The 24,722-nt window shown below is 32.0% G+C and overlaps 1 protein-coding gene across 1 annotated transcript; it reads right to left on the minus strand.

Annotated features, from left to right (window-relative positions):
* Positions 1-11,929: 11,929 nt before the first annotated feature.
* On the minus strand, positions 11,930-21,702 carry LOC134257687 (uncharacterized). Its single transcript, XM_062740279.1, has 4 exons — positions 21,584-21,702; positions 14,669-14,885; positions 14,281-14,424; positions 11,930-12,307 (listed from the first exon to the last, which is right to left on the minus strand). The coding sequence occupies exons 2-4, from the start codon at positions 14,874-14,876 to the stop codon at positions 12,108-12,110; spliced, it is 552 nt and encodes a 183-aa protein (XP_062596263.1). The 5' UTR covers positions 14,877-14,885; positions 21,584-21,702; the 3' UTR covers positions 11,930-12,107.
* Between the last annotated feature and the right edge of the window lie 3,020 nt (positions 21,703-24,722).

Raw genomic sequence — 24,722 nt, forward strand, 5'->3', positions numbered from 1 at the left:
ACCCTTACTATTTTTTGGTGCTCATGTTATCTGTTAGTGACACTACCGTTGGCTTGGGAATCATGTGCAGCTGTGCACGACAAATATTACCAGATTTAACGGAAAGCAAGATTTTAACCGTTTTACAAATACTTTTGATGACCACCGGACTCTATCTCTCACTTTTACAGACATTTATCATCAGTTTACAAAGATATCTAATCATATGCAAAGGACATGTCCATTCACTCTTTTTTAACCGGAAAAGGAAGTACTTTGTATGTTTGTGTAGTTGGACTGTTGTCGTCATCATAAACTGTGTTCTTGTTTCCCCGCCTCCCTGGAAAGTTAATCAAACCACAGATCATTTATTGAAATACGTGTACAATGGCCGTTATCGTGCGCATACAATCTATAGCAGACTTTTATCTCTGTCTCTTTTGTTCTCAACGATTTTCCTTTACATTATAACAGTCAGATATATCAGAATGGCGAGTTTAAAAGTGCATCCAACGAGACAATCTAATGATGTAAATTTAAAAACAATCGAAGATAAAAAGGTTCCACCATCTGTGAGTACTGTCGCAGCAGACGTAAAGGAAAATGGTACAACCTCATCTTCCTGTCCACAAAGCAATGTCCAAGCAACGACAACAACGGTCCGAAATCAGATCATTGATATAAGACGCAAAAAAGTCATGAGTACCATGTATTTAGTGGGTCTTCTAATTATTGTTCTCCTAATTTTTACAGGACCACTAATTGTTGCATTGTGGGTTGAAGAATGCCCCCCTAAAGTAATGGGCATAGTGTTCTTTCTTAACATTTTGAATTCATTGGCTAATCCATTTTTGTATATGTGGAAGCTGGTAGAGTTCAGAAAATATTTGAAATCAGTAATATGCTGTGGAACTTTAGAGTCCCAAGACTGATCTATACGAGGGGTGATCAGAAAGTTCGCGAACTATCTCTATATCTACAAAACCACAATTCAGATTAGAATGAAATTCGGTACACACATAGCCATACACAAAGTCTATAAATAGCATATGTTGAATAAAGTTTTTCTCCTTGTTTGTGACGTCACAATGTGAAAATGACGTCACTATGTAAGTCACTTGTGACGAAAAATGGTTGTCTCAGTCGAACTCGTTCATCAAACGACTGTACAATTTATTGTATATCTTAGAAATCCCTCTGCAGTATCATATAATAATTTGTACACAGTTTATTAAGATAAATGAGCTCCTAATAATTCAATTAATGATCGCATTTATCACTTTAGTGAAGAAAGGCAGATGGTTAAATATGATACTTGTCATCTTGCCCAGTGAGAGCAAGTTTGAAAAGAGATGTGTTTTTTATTAAGCAATTTGCTATCAAAGACCTCCAATTTACACTTTGAAACATAGTTGAATATTTGAACAATAATATAATTATTAAATACCTAAGATATCGTTTACTTTAGATTTTAAACTTATTAGCTATGATAAAAAGGACGCACCCATTCTCTATCCACCTTGAAGAAAGGTCTCTCCCGAGACAGATTTATGTTTTAATGGTCGCCATGCTTATTTTTGAAAAGGGTGTTCTTATCCAACCATTCTGTTGCCGAGATTCGACCATTTCTGATAAATGACCTGTTCTTGTCATAAAAATTAACTCACACGAAAAGAAATATAAAACTCAGAAAAATCTTTCAACACACACAACGTGACCGCCAATATCACGTGATACGCACATGTGCAGAACGGTGCTTGATGTGCATTAAAATCGGAGAGGATTAATTTAAAATATAATCAACATTGAAACCAAATATTGTTTCTTTTATGGAAGATATTCAATTAGTTCGCGAACCTTTTGATCACCCTCGTATTTCGATTCCTGATGATAATTAAAGGCTTTTTATTTTAGTTACTGTAATATTGTTTTCATTATGTGAATATTTCATACGTAAGTCAAGAAACACTGTATAGCGGGTTTTCTTGGCGGGTGTAAAATTTGGCGTTTTGTCTGCTCAAAGGTATGCCAATAATTTTGGCGCAATTTATTTTAGCGGACACAGGTTTAAGTTCTTGGCAGATGAACATTGAATAAGAGTATTGACCCTTTTGGCGATCAAAACTTTAGCGGGCTACCATCAGAACGCCAAAATAGTTCAAAATTAGCACCCCGCTAAAATAACCCGCTATACGGTATGTAAGGCAAACTTGGATTATTGTTACCTGTAAGTGCAGTTGTGACGTTACACTGGTTTTTGCGTTAGCTTGATGAAGTAAAATAAAGTGAAGTCCTTTATAAAATCTGTGTATAAAAATGTTTTTTAAGTATTTTACATGGGATGAAAAGAATCTTCCATGATTTATTGCTGGATATGACTTTTATCCAACTCGTTGTGTGTTGTTTATCCCCTCGCCAAGGCTAATATTTATTATATATATTATACTGAATGTTTTAAACAAATACATATAAAAGTGAACCATTCGCGCATAAATTCTGCGCAGTCGCTATTTTCTGGAATATCACCCGTCGTCAAGCACTGTTTATTGTTGATACGCTGGAGGGCGTGGCTTCATTATTCAGCGGGTAATAGTGTTTTTTAACAAATGTTTCTCGACCAATCAGATTCAACTAATTTATATGAAAGTATAATATATGAATGTAATTAATTATTATAAAGACATCCGCTTATTTGTCAGGAAATAAAGCTCTTTAATTTATAATTAAATATTCAAAACGTCTCGAAATAAAGCTTGATATTTAAATCTTTTTAAGCAACAATTTTAATGCATTTCAATAGTTTTATAGTTCTCTGAAGTCTTAGAAATTATAATTTCGTGAACTTAAAAATGAAGTTTCAAAATTATCCGTTGGTGAATGCACTTTACTTCAAGAATTCAGAGACGTATTTCTAAGCATTTTCAGTTATTGATCTGACAACTTTAAGTCGATATATCTAAATGTCGAGTTGCAGAGCACAGCAAGTGTTTCCCTTTGATACGATTTTGAGTAAGTTCAGCTTGATACGATACAAAAGAGAACCGTTTTTAACGATGCTCAGTTGTTACAAACAGGAATTTCGACAGGTTGTTGGAAGACTTAAATGTAGCTTCGAGACATATCTGTCGCCCGCGTGATGCAGTGGTTAGAGCGTCTGCTCTAGAGTCGCGAAGGAGTCGATCCTTACATCGCGGATTCGAATCCCACTGTGGGATGTGGAGTTCGGTCCTTAAGATAAGACCATATAAACCAAGGTCCCGTGTCGCAGTATATGCTGGCATGATAAATGCCCTGTTCACACGACGAACTTAATTCTCAGTAATTCTCAGTAAATTAATGCGAAGTAAACTAATGCGAATTGAAATTTTGCTTCTACAGTCAGGGCGTCAGTGAGGCTATTATGACATCATTTGCAAATCATGTCACCGTATGCAGAAGCAGATGCATTTGTCATAATGTCACAGTGTCTGTACATACATTTTATTGATTAACATAATTTTTCGTAGTTTTTCACTCAAAGGTGGCACAAACACTTATAGCTGACCATCAACATGTAACATTTGACTTAATTTAGCCATTACGCATGCCCCAAAATTTGATTCAAATTTGCTTCGCTTAGCGTTCACATGGAGCTAATGCAAAGTAATTTAATGCGCAGTAAATTAATTCGAATTTAACTAATTCGCATTAAATTTTCCGTGTGAACGCTAAGCGAAGTTAATTCGCAGTAAACTTACGTTTAATTCGAATTAAACTCTCCGTGTGAACAGGGCAAATGACCCCTTCCTGCTCAGTGGCCATGAGTGCTGAGTATAGGACAAAGTTTGCAGCTCTCCACCGGCAAGTGATGACGTCTCCATATGAGTGAAAAATTCTCGAGAGGGACGTTAAACAATATACATCAATCAATCAATAGAAATAAACGTTCATATTGTCAATCACCGGTCACGGTAATCCAGTGGTAGAGCGTTCGCTTCGTGATCGGGAGGCTCGGGTATGATTCTTGTTCGCGGCGCTGCGTCCAACCTAAGACGTAAACATAGGCAGTGACTGTTCCTTCGCCAAGCGCTCGGCACTAGAAGTGAAAATTATTGGTCTTTCGGATATGACCTTAAAAACGTAGGTCCCGTGTCATGGTAAGCGTTGGCACGATAAGGAACCCTCACTCCTCAAAGGCCCTGAGTGCTGAGTATAGGTCTAACTCTAATTGAAGCCCTTCACCGGCAAACGGCTGACGTCTCCATATGTGTGAAAAAGTACGTTAAACAATGTACAATCAATCAATTATACTGTCAATCAAAACTCAAGCATTTTTAAATATCAACTTTGTTATGCTTTTTGTACTTATGGAATGCTTATTTTAACAAACTAATTTTTCAAATAACCAATGACAAGTTTAGCTTATTAACGATTTCCATTTTTATGACAATAGCAGCTGTCGATGATGTCAAAAATGTTGTCTTAATTTTTTCATTGTATGGTTGTATAGAGTATGGAATATGGAAATGTTATTCATTCATTACAATTTTGTGATTTAAAAAATACCCTTAGTGTTTTTTTCTTTTGATCCATTTAAACCATGCTCAAATATTTTGTTGTGTAGTACTCTTGTCTTCTAAGTTTATCTTCTAAGGAACGGAAACCACTACACTACTTTCTTAAGTTTTATCATGTGTGTTTGTAATAATTTGATGAAAAAAATTCTGCACTTCTTTATTTCATATAGATTCAATTTATTTAGTCAAGGCAAGATTACCGTTTTGGGAGTCAATTTCAAAGCTTGATAAAATGTTACTTTTTCCGATTGACTAAAGCGCCTCAGTTCAACTTTTAGCCCGCAAAATACAGTGACGTTTTTATTTAATTAGATTTTTTTTTATCTTTTGAAAACTGTTTTCTCTTGTTTGTCACAAAAAAGGAAATCTGACAGCTTGTTGCCAAGTTGTTGGAGGAGTCAACTACGCAATTCAAATCTGAGATATTAGAGTTTTATATAAATGTTGTTTATTGTTATTGCGTGGAAAAAAGAATAAAAGGATGAAAATACATTTCCACTGCTTGTAAATTTGTTTTTCATGATTATCAACACGCTTCTGTGTAGTCAATATCAGTTACGAAAAGTTTTTTTTTTTATTTTAGAATTGATCAATGACTTATTATTTGCCTATTAACCCTTTGGAAACATACAAGAATATATAGTATAACCAATATAAGCCCTCAATTTACACTCACACCCTATTCTTCGATAAAATGTCTTACCATTATTCAGGTAAGTCCTGGCTGAGTACTCATCAACAGTGTTAGAGATAATTGGATAAATCAAAGAAATATAAGTAACTCAGGTCTTGGTTAGAGAGATTGAAAACTTCCAGAGACCGGATGTGTGAGGAAAAAACAGTATTTTATTATAAAGGAAGGAAATAGGCTTAATATAAAAATCTGTTTGTTTACAGTTGCCTATTGACCCACTGAAAATGCACCCAATCAAAACCTTTTTAGCCATTTTGTAATATTATTTTTTTTTTAATTTGCAGGATATTGAAACTGTTTCCTTTTCAATTTTGGACTTTTGTTTTAATCAATCAGTGGTTTATATAATAAAAGAGGATCTTATTCAAGTCTAGTAGGCCTATGAAAAGCTCTGTTATTTGTTATCTAAAAAATCTGAAAACTTTTTATTCCAAAAAAAAAAAACAACTAATAATAAATAAATAAAAATAATAATACAGTAATAAAAAATAAAGAATGCCTACCTACACGTACCTACCCAGTCTAAAAATTATAGGTCGGTAACTGCAAACAAAGATTTTTTTAAGCTTGGCCCCAGTGTTTTACTGCAGAAGATCAATGACTTTGAGAAATTAGAAGTCGAGCAATTCACCTGTATATTGCTTCAATGATCTGGATCATCAACAGGTAGCATTACAGAAGAAACTAAAGAAAATTTATAAAAATACACAATATTCAAAACGTATGATACATGATTTACTGAAAAATAAAGAAAAATTGAAAAAAATGCATTAATATGAACAATATTAAAAAAAAACATAATACGTGTACATAAAAAACTGAAAAATACACAGTTCTGTAAATCATGACATAATTTGAAAAATAAGATTCATATTTTATATTATATACAGGAAATATTCTATGATAAAAACAGCGCTTACATGTATATATCATAGGCGTCGGAAGCAAATTGAAAGTGGGGGGGGGGGCTAATTGAAAGTGGGGGGGGGGGGGGCTAAACCAAAGAAAAAAGGTAAAAACCCTATTTTCAATGCATATATTATGTATGTATTTGCAAAAAAGTATGGGAGACTAAGCCCCCTAGCACTCCCGGTTCCGACGTTCTATGTATATACATGTACAATTATAACGATATCATTTGTTATTTGTCTGATCTTATCTTACGAATAACTCAGATGAATGAAAAGGAGGACTACTCAAGTTATCAAGAAGTTTTTTCTTGTATTATATTTGTAAAGAGGTCAACAATAAAGATACACTTAATATATATATCGTGATATTATTCCAAACATCCAAACACTCTATGTGCCTTTGATAATTATCTGATGCTTAAAAAATATGTTACATTTATCTCTTCTTTCATCGAGATATATTCTACTTGAGCAATGAATGAAAACACTGTACATTATCGAACCTTGTGGTTAATTCTTTTCAGTAAACCTCGGTTTTAATAAAGTCTCCCATTTTGCTCCCTACTTGAAATCTGTATATAGAACAAATGAGAAATCTTCATCGTAATCTTAAGATATTTCTAATACAGAATTGATTGTTTTATTTTCACCAATTCATTTATAGAGAAAATTTTACATAGACACGTGGCCCTTATCTAGCTCTAAGAGATTTGTTTTGACTAATTAATATTCAATTTACGCTAAATGGTAAAAAAAATCAATATTTCTATTGCAACGATGATTTTTCCTTATATATAAATGAATTCCTACATTATTTATAGTTTGTTCTGTTTTGTATATGTTTTGGTGTGTGTAGTAGTTGCTTCTTTGGGGTAGTATCTAGTTTGCGTTATTCTTGGTTGTTTGGTTTTTTAGTAGTGAGGGTGTTCAACAGCAACAGTCTTCGTGACTTTATTATACGTCACTTAAAAAAGACAGGTTAAATTATAAAGGATTTTATTTGATGGAAATGGAAAGAGAGAATTACAAAATAATATGAAATAAAACTATCATGATTAAACAACATATTTTCACATAAGAACACTTAATAAAGTTAAAACAATAAAATAAAGAAACATACCGGTATGACAGTAAGATTTGAATTGTTACACACCAGGTTAAATTATATAATTTTGATGGAAATGCAAATAAAAGCAAACTTATATATCGCAATAATTAATGTGACCGAATTTCAAAACGATATTTTCAATGATCATGCCATCGAGATTAATTGATATTTTTGGTTATGTAATGTAGAATTCAATAATTTACTACATGAACTTAGTATTATTACTTTCATTTAAAATGTCTATTCACCAATTTTAGGTCAAATTTTCTAACATCATATGCCCAATCTTATCCTGCATGGGGTTAAAATATTGATACGATGAAAAGATGACTCCCCACATCTTTAAAACATTTGCATATCATATAGGCATTCTATTCTTGAAATTAAATTATTGATTTCTCAATTATTCGTTTTCTCTATATAAGTTTTTTAAAAAAGAAACGTAAGGTCTTGAATTGTCGCCTGAGTATAATATAATTGTTAAGCCCCGCCCCAATGTCTAGAAAAAAAAAGCCCCAGGGGTCATAATTTTATATGTTAGTCCAATAAAAATATGACCCCTTTTAGAGTTATTGAAAATTTTTAAGTTTACATTTATGCAAAGCATAAAATCGGCAAAAAATATTTCATTTTAGTCTTTTTATAGAATTTTCATAGAATTTATTTTACTAGGCATGGTACACACCTTTATATAATTTTCGGTATGATCAAACGATAATAATTAATGTTTTCAAAACGATATTTTCTACAGCCATTTTTCTTAAAAACTGTACAAGTTATTAGTTATTTCAGGCAGTAGTACTGTTTTCATATCCTGCAACTCAATACGTTTTGAGAAGTTCTGGTGTTATGGCGGGGCTCTGTGTAGATTATATAAAAATGTGAAAATCTTTTTTTGGCTTCTTCGCTTCTGAGTATAAAATAAGCTAACTAAGTACATAGTTATGATGAACAAGAATGCCTCTTATAAAAATGTGATTTTTTTTGGCCCCAATAGATTCGATACACAAGTGCATGTTTTTTCTTTAAACGAGGTAAATTATTGACAAACAAGTTGATGAAAAAATATCTGCAGTCTCGTTTAAATCGTCATTTCATAAGTTTTAATGTCGATACAATGACCTTGTCAGCAAATACAATCTATCATAAAGTTAAATGTTGACTGACGTTTTCGATACTAATTGTTTGGCCATTTTACACACTGAATTGTCGACAGATTTCCCCCTTTATTTCTAAATCATAGCAAGGAGCACACAGCGGGTGTGACCGGGTGGCAGGGGATACTCACGCCTCCATTGCACATGATCCCACTATGGTGTTAAGGGGTGTGTCTTTGCTCTGCTCCTGATGTGTATAGTTTAATAGACTCTTTGAGCTTAATTAGTTTTAGTTGTCTCCATATATTTCATATTATCATAGAATAATAGAAAAAATATCTTTCTCATATACTCTCTCTTGCCTCTTGCTTAAATACAGCTTTCTTAATCAGTTGCTATGACCTAAAGCCAACAAAAACATGCGCAATAAGAATTTACGAGCAACAAAACGAAAAGTGTGATTTTAAAAAGTACATGTTTAACGTATTTCGAGAAATGATTTTTACCTGAATAAAGCCATTCGTCGATATTGGAAAAAGATTAATACAAAAACAAGTTTATGTGATCTGTCGTCTATCGTTCACAGTTAGTTTTTATATTGTACATGTCTTTCAACATGTGCTATACAAGCAATAAAGGCACTCTTATACTCATGTTATGTTCATGTACATGTAGTTGGAAAAAAGTTTGAGAAAAAATTCCTTTAAAATTAAAAATCTATGGATACGCATAATTATGCATTCGCTGTCATTTCAATGCAATTATTTTATTTCGAATTCTTACAGAGCATAAGTTCTCTTTGGTTTTTATAAATGAAAGTTTGACACAAAATTGTGGCGTCAGTTTACCGGGTAATGAATATAATTTATTTCTATAAAATAATTGATTGGATAAAAAATTCTTTTGATAACTGCATCAATGGAATATGGCGTTCACTCGCACTTAACAGCCGCTGTAAAGACAAATAATGACCCCCATCGAATAATGACCGGGGGGGTCATTTTTCAACGACAAATGATCAAATGACCACCCGTAGAAATAAAATCATTTTTGGTAGAAAAAGATCCATAGGGGTGATTGATTATTTTATATGTTAGTCCTATAAAAAATTGACCCCTGATTAAAAATGACCCCTTTTAGAGTTATTGAAAATTTTAAAGTTTATATTTATGCAAAGCATAAAATTAACTAAAATGTCAAATGCTTGGTGAAGGTAACCTGAGCTCGGCAGTTTCCGCTGTTATCGGCTGTGTGACGTAAAGAATGTGAACAGATGCAGGGACAGCTTCAATGTTGGTATACTACATGGCATGTAAATAAACATGTCCTTTGATACTCACAGTGAAACAAAAAGGGGTAAAAGATGTGTAGGGGTGGATGTTCAAGTACACATTTAGATTGATGTACTATCTTTCATTTAAAAAGAAACCAAATCTTGTACGCAAGTGGACTGTCTTTGTTAGGCTCACGAGAAAATGGACTTGGGGGCTTTGCATCCTAAAAGAAATTTTGGTGATTCTTTTTATAGGTGAAATCAAAAATAATGACAACAAAATTAAGTGTAGAGGAAAAAAATAACCATAGCACGTTTTTAATTCTATCATCATACTGTACATGCATTCTATAGTTTTAAACAATTCTGAAATGGCAAAAGAATAGACAAATGCTTAAAAAAAGTTTCAGAATTTTCATTAGTATAACATTATTTTTTATCATTGCATCCTAAAAGACTTCTAAAATATATAATGAAAAGAAATTATTTTACTAGTTTTTGTATGCTTTAAAGTGGTGTCAGGGATCTATACATGATTAGAATCATTAGATATAACCCTAAATTGAATTTCTTCTCTTGTATATTATGTAAAATAAAATGGGTTTTTAATTGCTTTTTTACATTATTTTTTCAATTCTGGTTTGAAAAGTTGAAAGAAATATGAAACAATAATTTCCCCTAAAATTACATTTTAAATTTTTTGGTTCAGTTTAGTCAATTCTTTAAATCTAGGACAAAAAAGTTGATATACAGGTTTTCTTACAAAAATAATACCGGTATTTAGATTTTGAAGTGACCCTTTGTAATATTCTTGTGTTGCACTCCTGTGCGTCTTATATGAATTTTATTCAATATTGTTTTAAAAATTATAACAAAGTTAATAACTCGATCATTCAAAGTTTGTAAATCAGCTTATTATTTTGTATTAATATGACAAACTTTTCATATTTTCAAGTCTCCGAAACATTATTAATTTCAATGTGTAATAATTAATTTTATACACTGTGCATGCTGTAGTGAGTAGTGAGTACTGATACAGCTGATAAGAGAGTTTTTGCTGCTTTTACCCACGTGTGGTTCCGTGAGCAGGCAGAAAATGTCAAATTTAATTGTTTTTATTAGCTAAACCACTGCAGATAAAGAGGTGCAGATTTTTCATGTGTTTATAGGTAAATTATTTTTACTGAATAGTGAAAAGAAAATATTTGACCAAAGGTGCCCTTTAATTTTACTATCAAAGAATTATATTTCAAGTTAATTCTTATAGTGTTTTTACTAGGGATGTCAAAATTGTCAATAATTGATATTCGAATATTCGATAAGAGTATTCGAATATATTCGAATATTCGATAAAATAAATACATTTTGCATTATGAAGTATATATTTTATCTCTCCTGTCAGCCAGTATATGTTGTATGTCATTATTTTAGAAAAAAAATTTACGTAGAGTATTGTAAATGCAAACTAATTATATATTTAAAATTTTTACAGAGTATATGAAGAGTATACATCTAAAATGTAATGAAAATTTGTTTTTGAAAATTCAAAAGCTTCTTTAGTATGTTCCAGATTAACTGATCGTCTTACCAAAGTCTACACTACTTACTCCAATTTATACCACTTTAAACAATTATCTACTGAAGAACAATTAAAATCAATTAATTTTAGTGAAGTAATTTCCCGATAATTATTTTTAATGATATATACATAAACAAGGGATCCATGTGTTTTCCGTAAAACTGTGTCCTTACAACAATACAAACTGATTGTAGGTTATTGGTACTGTTATACCACTGATTAAATGATCAAAGAATAATTTATTCTAATAATTACACTCTTCACACTTTTAAAGTAATCCAACAGGACTGTCTTTTAATTTTTTTAAAAATCAAATCTTATTCATGTCAACTGTACAAACTTCATTCAATTTCAAATAAAACTTGTCAGATTTTTCTCTCTATTAAATGCTTATACTTAAAAACCGAATATTCGAATCACAGATTTGTATTCGAATATCAACTCATCGAATGAATATTCGAATATTCGAATATTCGTTGACATCCCTAGTTTTTACTAATGTTATTGAAACTATGAAATATTTAAAAACCATATGCATGTACTAGGTAAACTTTGAATATTAAGAGTAATACAAACTTTTAATGCTTCAAACATAGAAATATCTATTGTCAATGATGTTTTTAGTGATGCTTATTTAAGATTGACGGACGAACACAGGTGAAAACACTTTTTAAATTATTTCTTTATGCTGCCGCTGATATTTGTAACAACAAAAAAGAAAGAACTATGTGCTCTGTTTAGCAAATAAGCAAAGTTTAATTAAGATTTTGATAATCTTGTTTCACACAACATTTGGTGATAGTATGCAATTTTCACAGGAATTTCAAGTATTTGTTCAAGAGTGTAAAAAACATAGACTTTAAATGTTTAATTCCTTATAGAAACTTTGCTAACTTTTTAAATTATTTTTTTACAAAGATAAATTTCTGTATAGTTCTCCTTTCCTGATCTCTACCAACATGATGACGCCTGCACCGATCGCTGCTATCATCCCTATGATGCTGAAGGCGAAAGCAAAGTGGTAACCAAAGTCTGTCGTAACGTTTGACTTATCAACCAAGTCGTTCATTTTGGCTGCAAACACTGCTATTGAAATAAGGGTAAACACCGCTACAAAAATAGACCATAAATGATTTATAGGTAACCGGGGGAAAACCATAGAATAATGTTTGCTGAGATGTGGCAAGAAATCATTTGAAAGTGTAGGATATTGACTTTTTTTAAATCTTCATATTAGGGATCTCCGTCCCTGAGCAAGGAGAAGTAATTTTTTTCGAAGTTTTTCATGTGTTTGGGTGAGTTTCAAATTGAAGCTGAGAATACATTTTTTACCAGTCATAATAAAATATGATTTAGGGTTATTTTTGCCCCGTGTTATTTTCACCCTTTCATTTCAAAATAATTTTGCCCCGTTTTAAATTCGCCCAGTTATAGTTTTAATCAAGAAATGGTACTGTATTCGTTTAATTCACCCCGTTTTAAATTCTCCCAAACGGGGCGAAAATAAACGGGGGTGAAATTTTCACTGTTTACAGTATTCATGATTAAATCGATTTCTTAAAAGAGGCCATGTATTCTTATTAGCAGGAATGAAATTGAAAGTTATCTATAAAATCCTCTAATGAAATCAGGTGGTATTAAAATAACATGATTCAAATTCAAGTTATTTACAAAATAATATATGAACAATCCAACAATTCAATCCCAAAGACCATAAACTGAGAACCGATCTAAGTCTAAATTTCATATCAATTCAACTGTAAAAATACTATTGATAAGAAAACATTTTTTTATTGTGTGCTTAAATTATACAAACATATAAATCCTTGGTCATGTATGTGTTATAAATAACAAGCTAATCAAAACCAAAATTTTGACTTATTAGTCATGTTCTCAGTTTATGATCTCCAGGCCAGTGCCTTCTTTTTACGGATGGTTTGATACCTTATTTCAAGTATACCTTAACTGTAGATAAATTTACTTAAGAAATAAGGTATCAATTTTGAGTTTTATTGGAATGTAAAACGGGTTGGTCACGTGACCAAAGCCCGAAGGGCTTTATGGACGATTTGATCATGTGCCAACCCGTTTTACATCTCAATAAAACTTTTTAAAATGATACCTTACTACTTATATTTACATTTGTGACTGATTTATTACAAATAGTAAGGTACTTAGTTTTAAATCCATAAAAGATGTAATTTTTCAAAACAACGGTACAATCTGAATGTGTTAAACACGTCCATCATCTATGGCTTCACTTTTAAATAACGTTGAACGGTCATGAGCAAACAATCAATTTATGGTCACATGACGAACGTGTGTTTACAAAGATGTAAAAAGTCTTGCTCAAATGTTATTATATAGGGGCAAACATTTGCAAATGTAAATATAATCAAAAGGTTCTAATTCATTTCTTTCACATTTTTGTTACATAATACTAATAGACTCAAATTAACAAGAGTTATTCCCCGTTGTTCGCCATATTTGGGATCAACATGCTCATATTCCTTCATTATTCAACCAACTTTAACTTTTTACACTGGGCACTTGTTGGGTAGGAAACAGTGCTTTTCTGAAAAATTTGTAAGAGCCTCTTTTATTTCATAATTATTATTCCATAAGGATTTCCCCTCAAATATTTTTGCTTCACTCGCTTAAATTTGGTAAGACAAAGAGGGAAAATTACTAGGTTGACCACCAAAATGACTGCCAACGATAAGTAACTCTTGTTAATTTGGATCTACTGAAAACTATCTATAGTATACATTTAATTTGGAATTTTATAATTTTCCGATTTTATTATGATTTACTATAGTAATAAAGAAAAAATATTTATACACATAGATACGCATTCTTTTGTGAATTCTCATAAACATTTTCCATGTTTTCGTGAATAATACAGATATTTATTTCTTAATTTTCAGAACCAGAGGGATGGACGGCCCCAAAACCAACAATGAAGAACTATTTAGTAAGTATTTTATAGATATTGATCACATATTTATATATTAATGTAGCATTAAAATGATAATATAATCCAATATTTATACAAGTTACAATCTTAATAGAATGAATCTCACCTCCAGCAAAAGCTGTGCCTATCGCCACAAACAGAACTGCTTTCATGTCTTTCAAAACAAACAGTTTTAAACCCGTCATGATTGCTGCTACTAACAATACCAGAAATCCAAGGATGCTCATTGCTCGGACTGCCTTAAACCAGTCTTTCAGAAAATATAAAATTTTAATATATAAACGCAATAGACAATACTTTCAAAAACTAATTATTATTATATCATCATTTCATTTATTTAGTTTTGAAATTTTACTATTTTATAGTGAACTTTTTAAAAATAAAATCTTTGAAATTGAGGCTGATGACTTTCAAATTTAATATTAAGCTTAATGCATCCATTGTGTCAAATATATCTTTCCTTACTTAAGCTTTTGAAGAGAATGTTTCAGTACCGTTTTTTCGAGCAAAACCTTCCACATCGCTGCATTTATAATCTCCAGTCGATATCAATTCACCACACGCCTTCCACAAACCAAAAACTGATTTGTCTTCCGTTGTATCGATAAACATCCAGTAAGGCGACGCTAATCCAATCACTTGAAAGATAACTGCACATATTGTGAGCCCCAGTGCAATGAGCAAAAATCTAGAGACTTCCATATTTTAGACCTGAAATAAATCACATATACTCGATTACAGAAGCCTGTAAAGGACACGTCAATTTCTCAAAAAAGTAAAATCTACTTCAAGATCTCGAATCACACAATCCGTTCCCACAGATTATCATTTCGTTCCCTCGGTTTATAATTCGAGATCTCGAATTACAGAATTCGTTTTCAAAGATTATTAATTTGAGATCTCAAATTACAGAATTCGTTTTCACAGATTATTAATTTGAGATCTCGAATTATACAATCCGATCCCACTGATCAACATATCAGTCTAATACGTGTAATGATTTTTGCAAACCGTTTTCTCGAATTTCATTACATACAAGTATACATATATCTAAGAACATCTATAAAGGAAAGTCCAATCCTTTATATCAATTAATGCGTTCTATGTATTTTGTTTCAGCAATCGGGTCGTTCTGAACCTTTTGTAAATATTTAAGTCAACGTGTATTCAATTTAGAAAAAAAATTAATTACATAGGACCCATGTTCACTTCTTCTAGGGCTTTCAAAGGATCTTATATATATATGTAACGCCAAGATGTAAGACATTTTGCACAAATGTCAGTACTAGCATAATGACCTCATATTCTATTCATTAAACACATATTGCCATATCCGATAGGTACATAATTATGAATAATAATTAAATCGTGGGAACTATTTACATTCCGACGGAACGAATTGTTCAAACTGAGAGAATGAATTGTAATCCGAGATAACGGATTGTGTAATTTGAGGTAACGAATTGGTAATATGTGAGAACAAATTGGTAATTCGTTATAACAGATTGCCAATTCGAGAGAACAGATTGTATAATTCGAGATCTCGGTTTAATTTTATAATTTTCTGAAAATCCACATGTCCCTTCACGGCTTTCATACTAGATAGCCTCAACCGACATATATATGAAAAAAAAAAAACAAATTAACAAAAAGCACCACCCAGTTTATAGCTGTGCAGAATTCAAACTTCCGCCAGAGTTCCTAGATGAGAGGGGGCTAAAAATAGACTTGAATGAGTTTGCACAAGAAGAGAGGAAAATGTGGGGGATGCGAATTTCACCTAATGTTTGCTGCACTCGTGAACCCATTGACTTTACTTTTTTGAAGGGGGCACAATAAAAGCAGGAAAAGAAAACAAGGTTTTCATGAATTTATTTAACATACGATATTTTTCATATCTTTGAATTTTCGTTTTCGTTTTGGATCGAAATATTCTGTGTGGAATAATTTTTTCAAAAAAGTGATTGAGAAATTTTTGACATTATACATTGCTAGGGAAATATTTCATCAAAATTTATGATAGGAAAGAAATCAGCATTTAATATTTAATAAGTTGAATCAGATTTATTTTAAGATTGTATTTTAGATACAGAATAGTTGGTCAATACAACAGTATACAAGGCTTACACGAACGGAAAGTAGCTCCGCCCACTGTAGTCCCGTTCAGAACAGTTTGTTATATTGATTTAATACCTAGATTTAACCATCACCGTATGGAATTTAACTTTTTTTTTGTTTTGTTTGAAAAATCAGCGTAGGGTTTATAAACTGAGAAATGCTAGAGTTGCTGTTATTTGTTTCGTTTAGACTGCCCTTTGTTTTGAAAAGTCCGGTAGGTGGCGACACCTCCATCCTGTTTTTGGAGGATATAAAATCCATCCTCTAAAAACAGTGGCCGCCTAGACCTGTTTAATTTCCAGGAGCAGAGAAGATTATTGAAGAATAAATGCATTTTCACTGTATAATCAATAGAGCCCGACCCTAGCACCAGGACCCCTGACCCTGGCATCATGAAATACACAATTTTGGAATAGGAAGCCCAATTCAATATAATTTTGACGTCGCGCACGGTGTTGGTACACATTGACGTTACGTCAAAATAACGTAAAAAAGTCATAGCGTTGTTATAACGTTTTGAACCTGCATATTTTAGATCTTTAAATGAATTTATTTTTCAAAAATTTAAAAAAATTAAATAAAAGGCACACAGTGTTCAATGTTTGAACCTTCTTTTTTGAAATATTTATATGTTTATTAATAAATCTTAATTATAAAATTTTAATTACTGAAATGCCAAAGGCACTCAGTGAATATTCCTCTTTCTATTTTTCTCACTTGTTTGTCTTAAAAGGAGAAAATATATAAGTAGTTTTCCCTTTCAACTTCCTCATGTTCCTTCAATATTTTTTTTTTCAGTTAGGTCATTACAAGTCTTTTATTTCTATATAGCGTCCACATGCGGTTTGGGTGTATAGAGAAAAAAATGAGATATAAATTTTTATATTTCCTACGTTTCAATGGAAATGGTGTCATTTTGAATTTAAAAAAAAATAGTATCAATTTAGTATATTGAGGGGTTGAAAGAAAGGAGGGATGGATACGTTTTACGATTATCGAAAATCTGGTTTATCACGAAAATTCTAAAATCTTTTTACTATTTTTGTTGAAAGAAGGGTGGGGGGCTCTTATAATGCATTCTTCGTTTAGTAGGGTATTTTTGTGGTACGATATCATTTTGGGGTTTTCATAATTTTTTTTTCCTTTTGTACATGTACACATGATGATTAAGTGTAATAAATATACTTTGTGAAAAAAATCTCCAACAAGCTCCGGGGTTGAATATTTGGGGTGGGGTGGGGGATGGTTCCTGCATGAGCACAAGTACCTGTGAGCTGGTACTACGGACCTGCATAGAAAAAGCCACGGCGATAATAATTTGACGCTCCCGACGTCATATGTACGCACTGCGTAAAATGACGTTTTTCGTACCTGTGACAAAATGGCTACACTTTTATTGATGCTTGCATTTATCTCATGTAGACCATTACTGTAAAGATTGTGTAATTAGTAAATGCAGCTAAATGTTCTTTCAAGCTACATACATGATTGCTTTATATCTTACATTAATTCGCATATTTTTGATATGTTACTGAGACATATTTAGTAACAATACAGTGACTCGTGCGTGCATAACAAAATGGCTACACTTAAGAAAGCCTTCCTAATATTTACGTTGGAAAAGTAATATAAAATGTATCAACTCAATTAATCTAAGAAATATATGTACTAAAAGATTATTCGCCAAAATTAATATTTTTCTGGGATTTATGTCTGGTACACATCTCCATTTCGGCTAATGTCAGTGTAAGGAAACGATTTCTTACTGTTAGACATTTTACTTACGCACCTTAGACCCAGTCTAAATTCATGAAATTGTTCAAATGATGTTAAAACTCAACAATATCTTAAAGACTGCATATATTCTATTGTACCCCCTAATTTTCATTGAATTCAGAGAATTGTAAGTGCATTTTTTCATACCTTTCAGTTGCGCGAACAATATATTGATGTAACGTCGGACACGGGAATTTCGCCGTAAATGACCAATACTGAGCAACGCCTCATCATAGTTAAAATAATTTTAAATTATTTAAGAGAAAATTTTAAGAATTATTCATTACTTTAGATAACATAAATGATTTTATTTTTAATATAAAGTAAGTATGACATCGCGAAACCGCCATTTTCTTTGCGACATAAAGAGTTAGATATTATAGTATCAACACCGTGCGCAACGTCTATGTACTTCATTAGTTCATCAAATACGCAGGAGCAGAGAAAAAGATTTTCAAAGAATTTATGCATTTTCACAATATAGTTAATAGAGTGCTGCTGTAACACAAGAACCCCTAACACCGGGGCCATGAAATCACAATTTTGGAAGAGGTAGCTTTATTCAACATAACAATGTACTTGGTTTGTTTATTTAATGACAAGAAACAGAAAAGAAGATTTTCAAAGAAATATTAAAGCATTTTCACTATATCATCTATATAGCCCCGCCTTAGCACTAGAACCCCTGTCTCAATGCTGATTACATGTACATTCATGCAAACAGTTTGGCTGCTTGATGTCCTGGAATGAAGAAGATTTTTAAAGATTGCATTAATTTCAGTGGTTTTGGCCCAAACCCTCAGGCCCCGGGAGGGAGCAGGGACCATGAAATTCACAATTTTGTTCCCCTCCACCCATAGATACTTTATGATAAAATTGGTTGAGCGGTTGCAGCGAAGAAGCTGAGAATTTTAAATGTTAACTCACGACGCACGACAACGGACGGAAAAGGATAGCATATATACGTCACCTGAGTTTACAGCCGCAAAAAATACCCGTTATACGGAATATAAAGTGTTTAAAAAATTCATTCTACAATTTTCATTCAGTTTTGAGGACGATTAAAATGAGAAAATAATCAAAATTTGTGGTATTTTATGTTCACGGAATCCATTCTTGCTGTAAATAAGATTTTTAATTGCATAAAATGATGTAAATCACATTAAATGGTTATGTAACCTCATAACCTAATAGAAATTTGATATACAATTATGAATATTTGATTATTTACCCATTAATATTTAAATCAATATTAATTAATCATTCCCATAAATTTTCCCATTAATGATGTAAATGATTACATAATTTTAAACACACATATACCTTGTGGTCTGAAACCGCAATAAACAAATTAAATATGGGTTTATTCATTTAAAATAGGAAGGTGGAGGTGGATAAAAATCGTAGAAAAATTTCCAGTGAGTTAATTCTCCGGCGTCCTGGAGGAAAGTGACGACCAACGCTATTTCTGAAGAGATGCACCCTCAGTTTCCCGCGAAACGAGTCTATTGGTTCTCTCTTGCGGCATTCATATAATTGACTATATACACGTAAGGAGATGCTTTTGAAATTAAGCTGGACTATTTAACCACAGTGAACTGATTACTCTGAATGCATAAGAGATAAATTCACAGGAACAAGCAAGTGCATTTGTAATTCACTCGATTTTGATGTACTCCTGTATGCAAAGGTTTTAAATTGTGTTTATATATCTTTTTTTATTTATTATTAATGATATTTTTATTATAATTATTATTTCTATATATATTTTCATTCATTTTATTTTATTTCAATATTTTTTTCTTTATGATCTTAAGTTGCATAAATTTAAATGCAATAGGATAAGCCTCGGAAAGGCATACAAAATTAAAAAAAAATTTCTAAGAGAAAGCCCAGTAACTTTAATTGAGTGTCAATTCTGTTGCAATGAGATAAGCCTTGGGAAAGGCGTAAAATAAAGCATCTTTGTGAAGAAAAAAAAAAACAAACAAGTGAATGGTGCTAATTCCGTGCATTGAGATAAAAATACATCTCGGAAAAACACAAGTAAATTGTGTCAATTCCCGTGCCATGATACGAGTTTCAGGGAGGCGAAAAATAAAATTACATCTCAGGAAAACACAAGTAAATTGTGTTAATCCCCGTGCAGTGAGATGAACTCCAGGGAGGCATAGAATAAAAATACATCTCGGAAAAGCACATATAAAATGGTTTTAGTAAATTCAGAGCAATAAGATGCGCCTCGGGAATGCGTCAAGAATAATCCGCAATTTAATTGTGTTAATTCTAGTGCAATGAGATAAGCCTCCAAGAGGCAAAATATTTTCTTAAATCTTCTCGGAGAAATATAAGTATATCTTTGTGATTTTAATCTCAATACAAAATAAACATGAACATCTCAGAGGCTAAAAAAAGATGAAAACGTTTGAGGAAAACATCGAGAATCCCAATATTCTTATCATTTATTTTTTTTTTATTTGTTTGTTTATTTATTTATCTTTTAAATATTTTTTTAACAAGATTTGAACTGTTTATTAAACGAATGGAATTTTAATTATCAACATATTCATCGCATTCTAGATAAAACTAGAGGTACTGTGAGCAACGAGCTCACTAAATGATACCCCCTGCCTCCCATAATGTCCATGTGGTGCTATGTATTGTTTTACGGTAATGTGTAAAGAAGAATAACTCGTCCTATCAAATGTTATCCAGAAGCTTCTATATTTGACGTCATAGGTAATGTCCATGTTTTGCTATGGGAAACTTCAAATACGTGTCGAATAAAAGGTCACAATGGCAATATGTAATAAAGATTCTGTGAACGGACGGACGGTCGGACGTACAGGCTGACGGACGGAAATACGGATTACTATAAACTCTCCCACTTTTCAAGCGGGGGTATAATAAGACCATGCGAACTCCGATATAGATAGACATGACCCTGCTTATTCAGATGGACGCCGTCTGGAAGAAATATATATCGCTACACGCCTTGCGATTTGGTGATGGGAGAAGGTCATTATGATCCCAGAAAGAAGCGATTTGAAGGACTTTGGCAGAACACTAACTTCATCCACAATACCGTTGTAATTTAATCTTCGGTTAAAACGTGCCAATTGATAATTTGCACACGTGAATTTGGGAAACTCCAAATCTACCATTGAGTACGTACAGAGACAATGGATTCTCATTTCCCAGCTATTTCTTCGGGGGAACTGACGGCTCGGATGTCATTACATGTACCTATAACCAGAAGAATTATTTTATCAGATTTCTCTCGTTCAATGAAATGCGCATCCTCACGTACAGAGAATGCCTGATATTGTGCAGCCTCCAACACCTCTAAAAATATTATGTGTGTCGCTTGGAGGCCGAGACCTTCAATAATGTCTATCATCAACTTCGCTTTTAAGGAATTGGTGGAAGCGACGAACAATGGAATGACCGAAAATACAAAAATGTAAGTATTTTGTTGGAATCCATGAATAAATACAAAGTTAAAATGATCTTACCGCTTAAAATCGAATAAAAATCGTAGAAAAATTTCCAGTGAGTTTATTCTCCGGCGTCCTGAAAGAAAGTGACGACCCACGCTATCTCTTAAGAGACGCATCCCCAGATTCCCGCTTAAAGGCAGAGATTTTAAGCACCGCCTTCAAAAATACCTGGTCTGGGTAGCCCTGTCAATCAAGTGCATGAAGGTCCATCATTGGATGCTGAAACTTGACATCTACTTACTGGTCTCTGTGTATACCCTGTACACCTTGTTTGGGACTCATGGGGAACTTCAAATTAACTTTTGATCCTTTGATGTTTACTGAACATTGTATACAGAAACTGCATTACTGTGAACATTTTTAGATTGATAATATATTAATAAAATATACCTTTATTATTTGAAAGGATTATAATATAATATACATTTTTTTTAAAATTAACCTTTGGTACCTAGAATATTTTGTTCAAATGAAATTTCGATATCAATTTTAATATGCTAAATCATTATGGTAAACCTCAAGTTGAAATGGTATTGATAAAGTTTAGAGCAGCACTAACTGAAGTTATTAAATTTTAAAATAATGTTTCTAATCATGGGTCACATATTTTCCCTTTTTTAATCAGATAAGAATTTACAAGCAGTCTTTTTAGCATGTTTAATGGTGTAAAAGCTTTATTAAGGTTGGGATAAATCTAGATATTTTATTTAATGAAATGTAGTTAACATGACTCTCTTTTTATTTGATTAATAGAGAGAATAATAGATGAATAAATTTTAAAAGTCGAATTGGGTTGTTACAGGAGTTGTTTGTTTTAATTAACATATACACTCAAATCTAAGATAATCTTTGTTTTAAATTTGCATTTATAGTATAATTATATCATATTTTTTAAATGGTTAGGGGTGTTTTCAAAAAGTCAAAAAGAAATCAATATAATTGAAAAAACCTTTTACTACTACTTTTAAAATTGTCTCAAAATCCCCAACACAGGTAAAGTTTGACACTTGGGGTATTTCACTGTGTATTTAATCACTTCCTGTGTACAGAGATTAGGAGACAGATGACCACAGGTAGACTGCTAGCACCCAAGACATTCACACCTGTACAAAATAAGCCCCTCCCTCACCTGGAATTTACCACCCGGTAAAAAATCTCTGCCTTTAACGATTCTATTGGTTCTCAATTGGGGCATTCACATAACTGGCCATATAGAAGGATGCTACTGAAATTAAGCTAGAGCGATAACTCCAGCATTTGAGAAAGAAATATAATATCAATATACATAAAGTATTTTAAGGAACCTAATCTGAATCTAGAACTTTACTACTAATTTATCATACTTTAATAATACTTTAATAATATTAAATCATTTAATTCACCCAAATCATTATAAAGTATAATGTAAGACACCAATGCGTAATATGACATTGGTTTCGATTTAGACGAAAACAAAGAGAAACTTATTTTCTAAGAAAAGTGGAGTCTGCATATATTTCAAACCCCATTTTCTTAAAACCGGAGGTTCAGGAATTTCCAACTTATTTTATGAAAATGTCTCTATCCACATATTTTTACCAAAAACAAAGTAAATAGGTAGTGTTATGTGTTGGCATAGTTGCAAACTCTTCAAGATAAAATTAACTGATCATCATCATCATCCTGATAAAAGCATTCAAATAATTATGCATGTCATGCAATTTTCTACTATTGGTAAATATAAAATCACATTTTCTTCTCTTTTTACATTGAAAATTAAACGTTTCATAAAATACAAAGAATGTGTAGTATACATGTATAACTCCATTTTGATTTAAGGTCAGACGACACGTTCGATCATCAAAAATAAATATATTTTTCCAATCTCTTTTATCTCTTATCCGCAACTCCTCTTATACTACTGAGTGAAATTTAATGAAACTTTCACAGAATCTTTATTACATATTGCCATTGTGCACCTCCTAATCTACTTTTTTATTCGACACGTATTTTAGGTTTCCCATAGCAAAACATGGACATTGCCATTATATGTTTACCTATGACGTCACGTATAAAAGCTTCTGGATAACATTTGATGGGACGAGTTATTCCTCTTTACACATTAAAACAATATATAGCAACACATGGACATTATCGGAGGCGGGGGTATCATTTAGTGAGCTCATTGCTCACAGTACTTCTAGTTTTCATTTTATTAAATGTTGAGCTAAATATTTTTAACTATAAGAGCCTCCGTACATTGTCCTAGTGCAATGTAAACCGTCAACTGTAAAAGTCAGCGCTCCTCGTAAAAGTCCAATAAAAGAATTCAAATATGCTATTCATGCAGTTTTCTACAATTGGTAAATATAAAAACACATTTTCTTTTAAAATTGAAAATCGAACGTTTCAAAAAATACAAAGAATGCGTTCTTGATAACTTCATTTTGATTTAATGGTAATTCTATTAAAAAATTTCTTAAAACACCAAATATTTTCCCCCTAAAACACTCCAAAAAGTAGCTTTACCTTCTTCTGAATGACCATTTTGAAATTGCTTTAGCTTATGTTATGAGAAAATAACCAAAAATTCTGCAGCATCTGATCAACGGCCAACTTTCTTAAAGGAACTTGGACACAGATTTGAAGTTAATATGTTCACTATAATATTACGACTTATATATTTTAAAAGCATTTCACACAAAAATTGATTAAAAATCTTATTTCATTTGAAAGTAATTAAAACTTCAAATTTTTTGGCGGTTTTGATTGACACATCCTTGCACTTTCACAAAGTTTAATTTTATTCTAAATACTTAGGGAAAAAAGCAATCTTGTTGTGAATAAATGAAAAATATTAATACTATAATCCAGAAAATTCAGAGAAGAAATGTTAAAAAGCAAAATAAACACACAATACATTGTCAGTCCGTGCAGTTGTGGTGAGCAGACTTTGACGATTGAACGCAACCAGTGAATCGAAAACATCAACAATAACAGAGCTCGTGCCCTGTGTACAAAAAACTGTGTACATATCACGAGTGTGATCGATTTACTAAACTCTGTACACAATGGAATAACGGTACTTGTGAAGGAGTTTTGCTTTCTAACATTTCTACTCTGAATAAAATTATTTTTCTGGATTAAAGTTTTGATATTTCTTATTAATACACAA

The sequence above is a fragment of the Saccostrea cucullata genome, unplaced genomic scaffold (genome assembly GCF_032062105.1).
Source record: "Saccostrea cucullata isolate Sc308-1 unplaced genomic scaffold, CSIRO_AGI_Scuc_v1 ctg2763, whole genome shotgun sequence".
Classification (NCBI taxonomy): Eukaryota; Metazoa; Mollusca; class Bivalvia; order Ostreida; family Ostreidae; genus Saccostrea; species Saccostrea cuccullata.

Coding starts and splice junctions, on each gene's coding strand:
- LOC134257687 (XM_062740279.1), bottom strand. CDS start 14,876: ATGGAAGTCTCTAGATTTTTGCTCATTGCACTGGGGCTCACAATATGT. Junction 14,425..14,668: donor AGGTTTTGCTCGAAAAAACG/GTACTGAAACAT, acceptor ATTTTCTGAAAG/ACTGGTTTAAGGCAGTCCGA. Junction 12,308..14,280: donor AGGCACAGCTTTTGCTGGAG/GTGAGATTCATT, acceptor CTATTTTTGTAG/CGGTGTTTACCCTTATTTCA.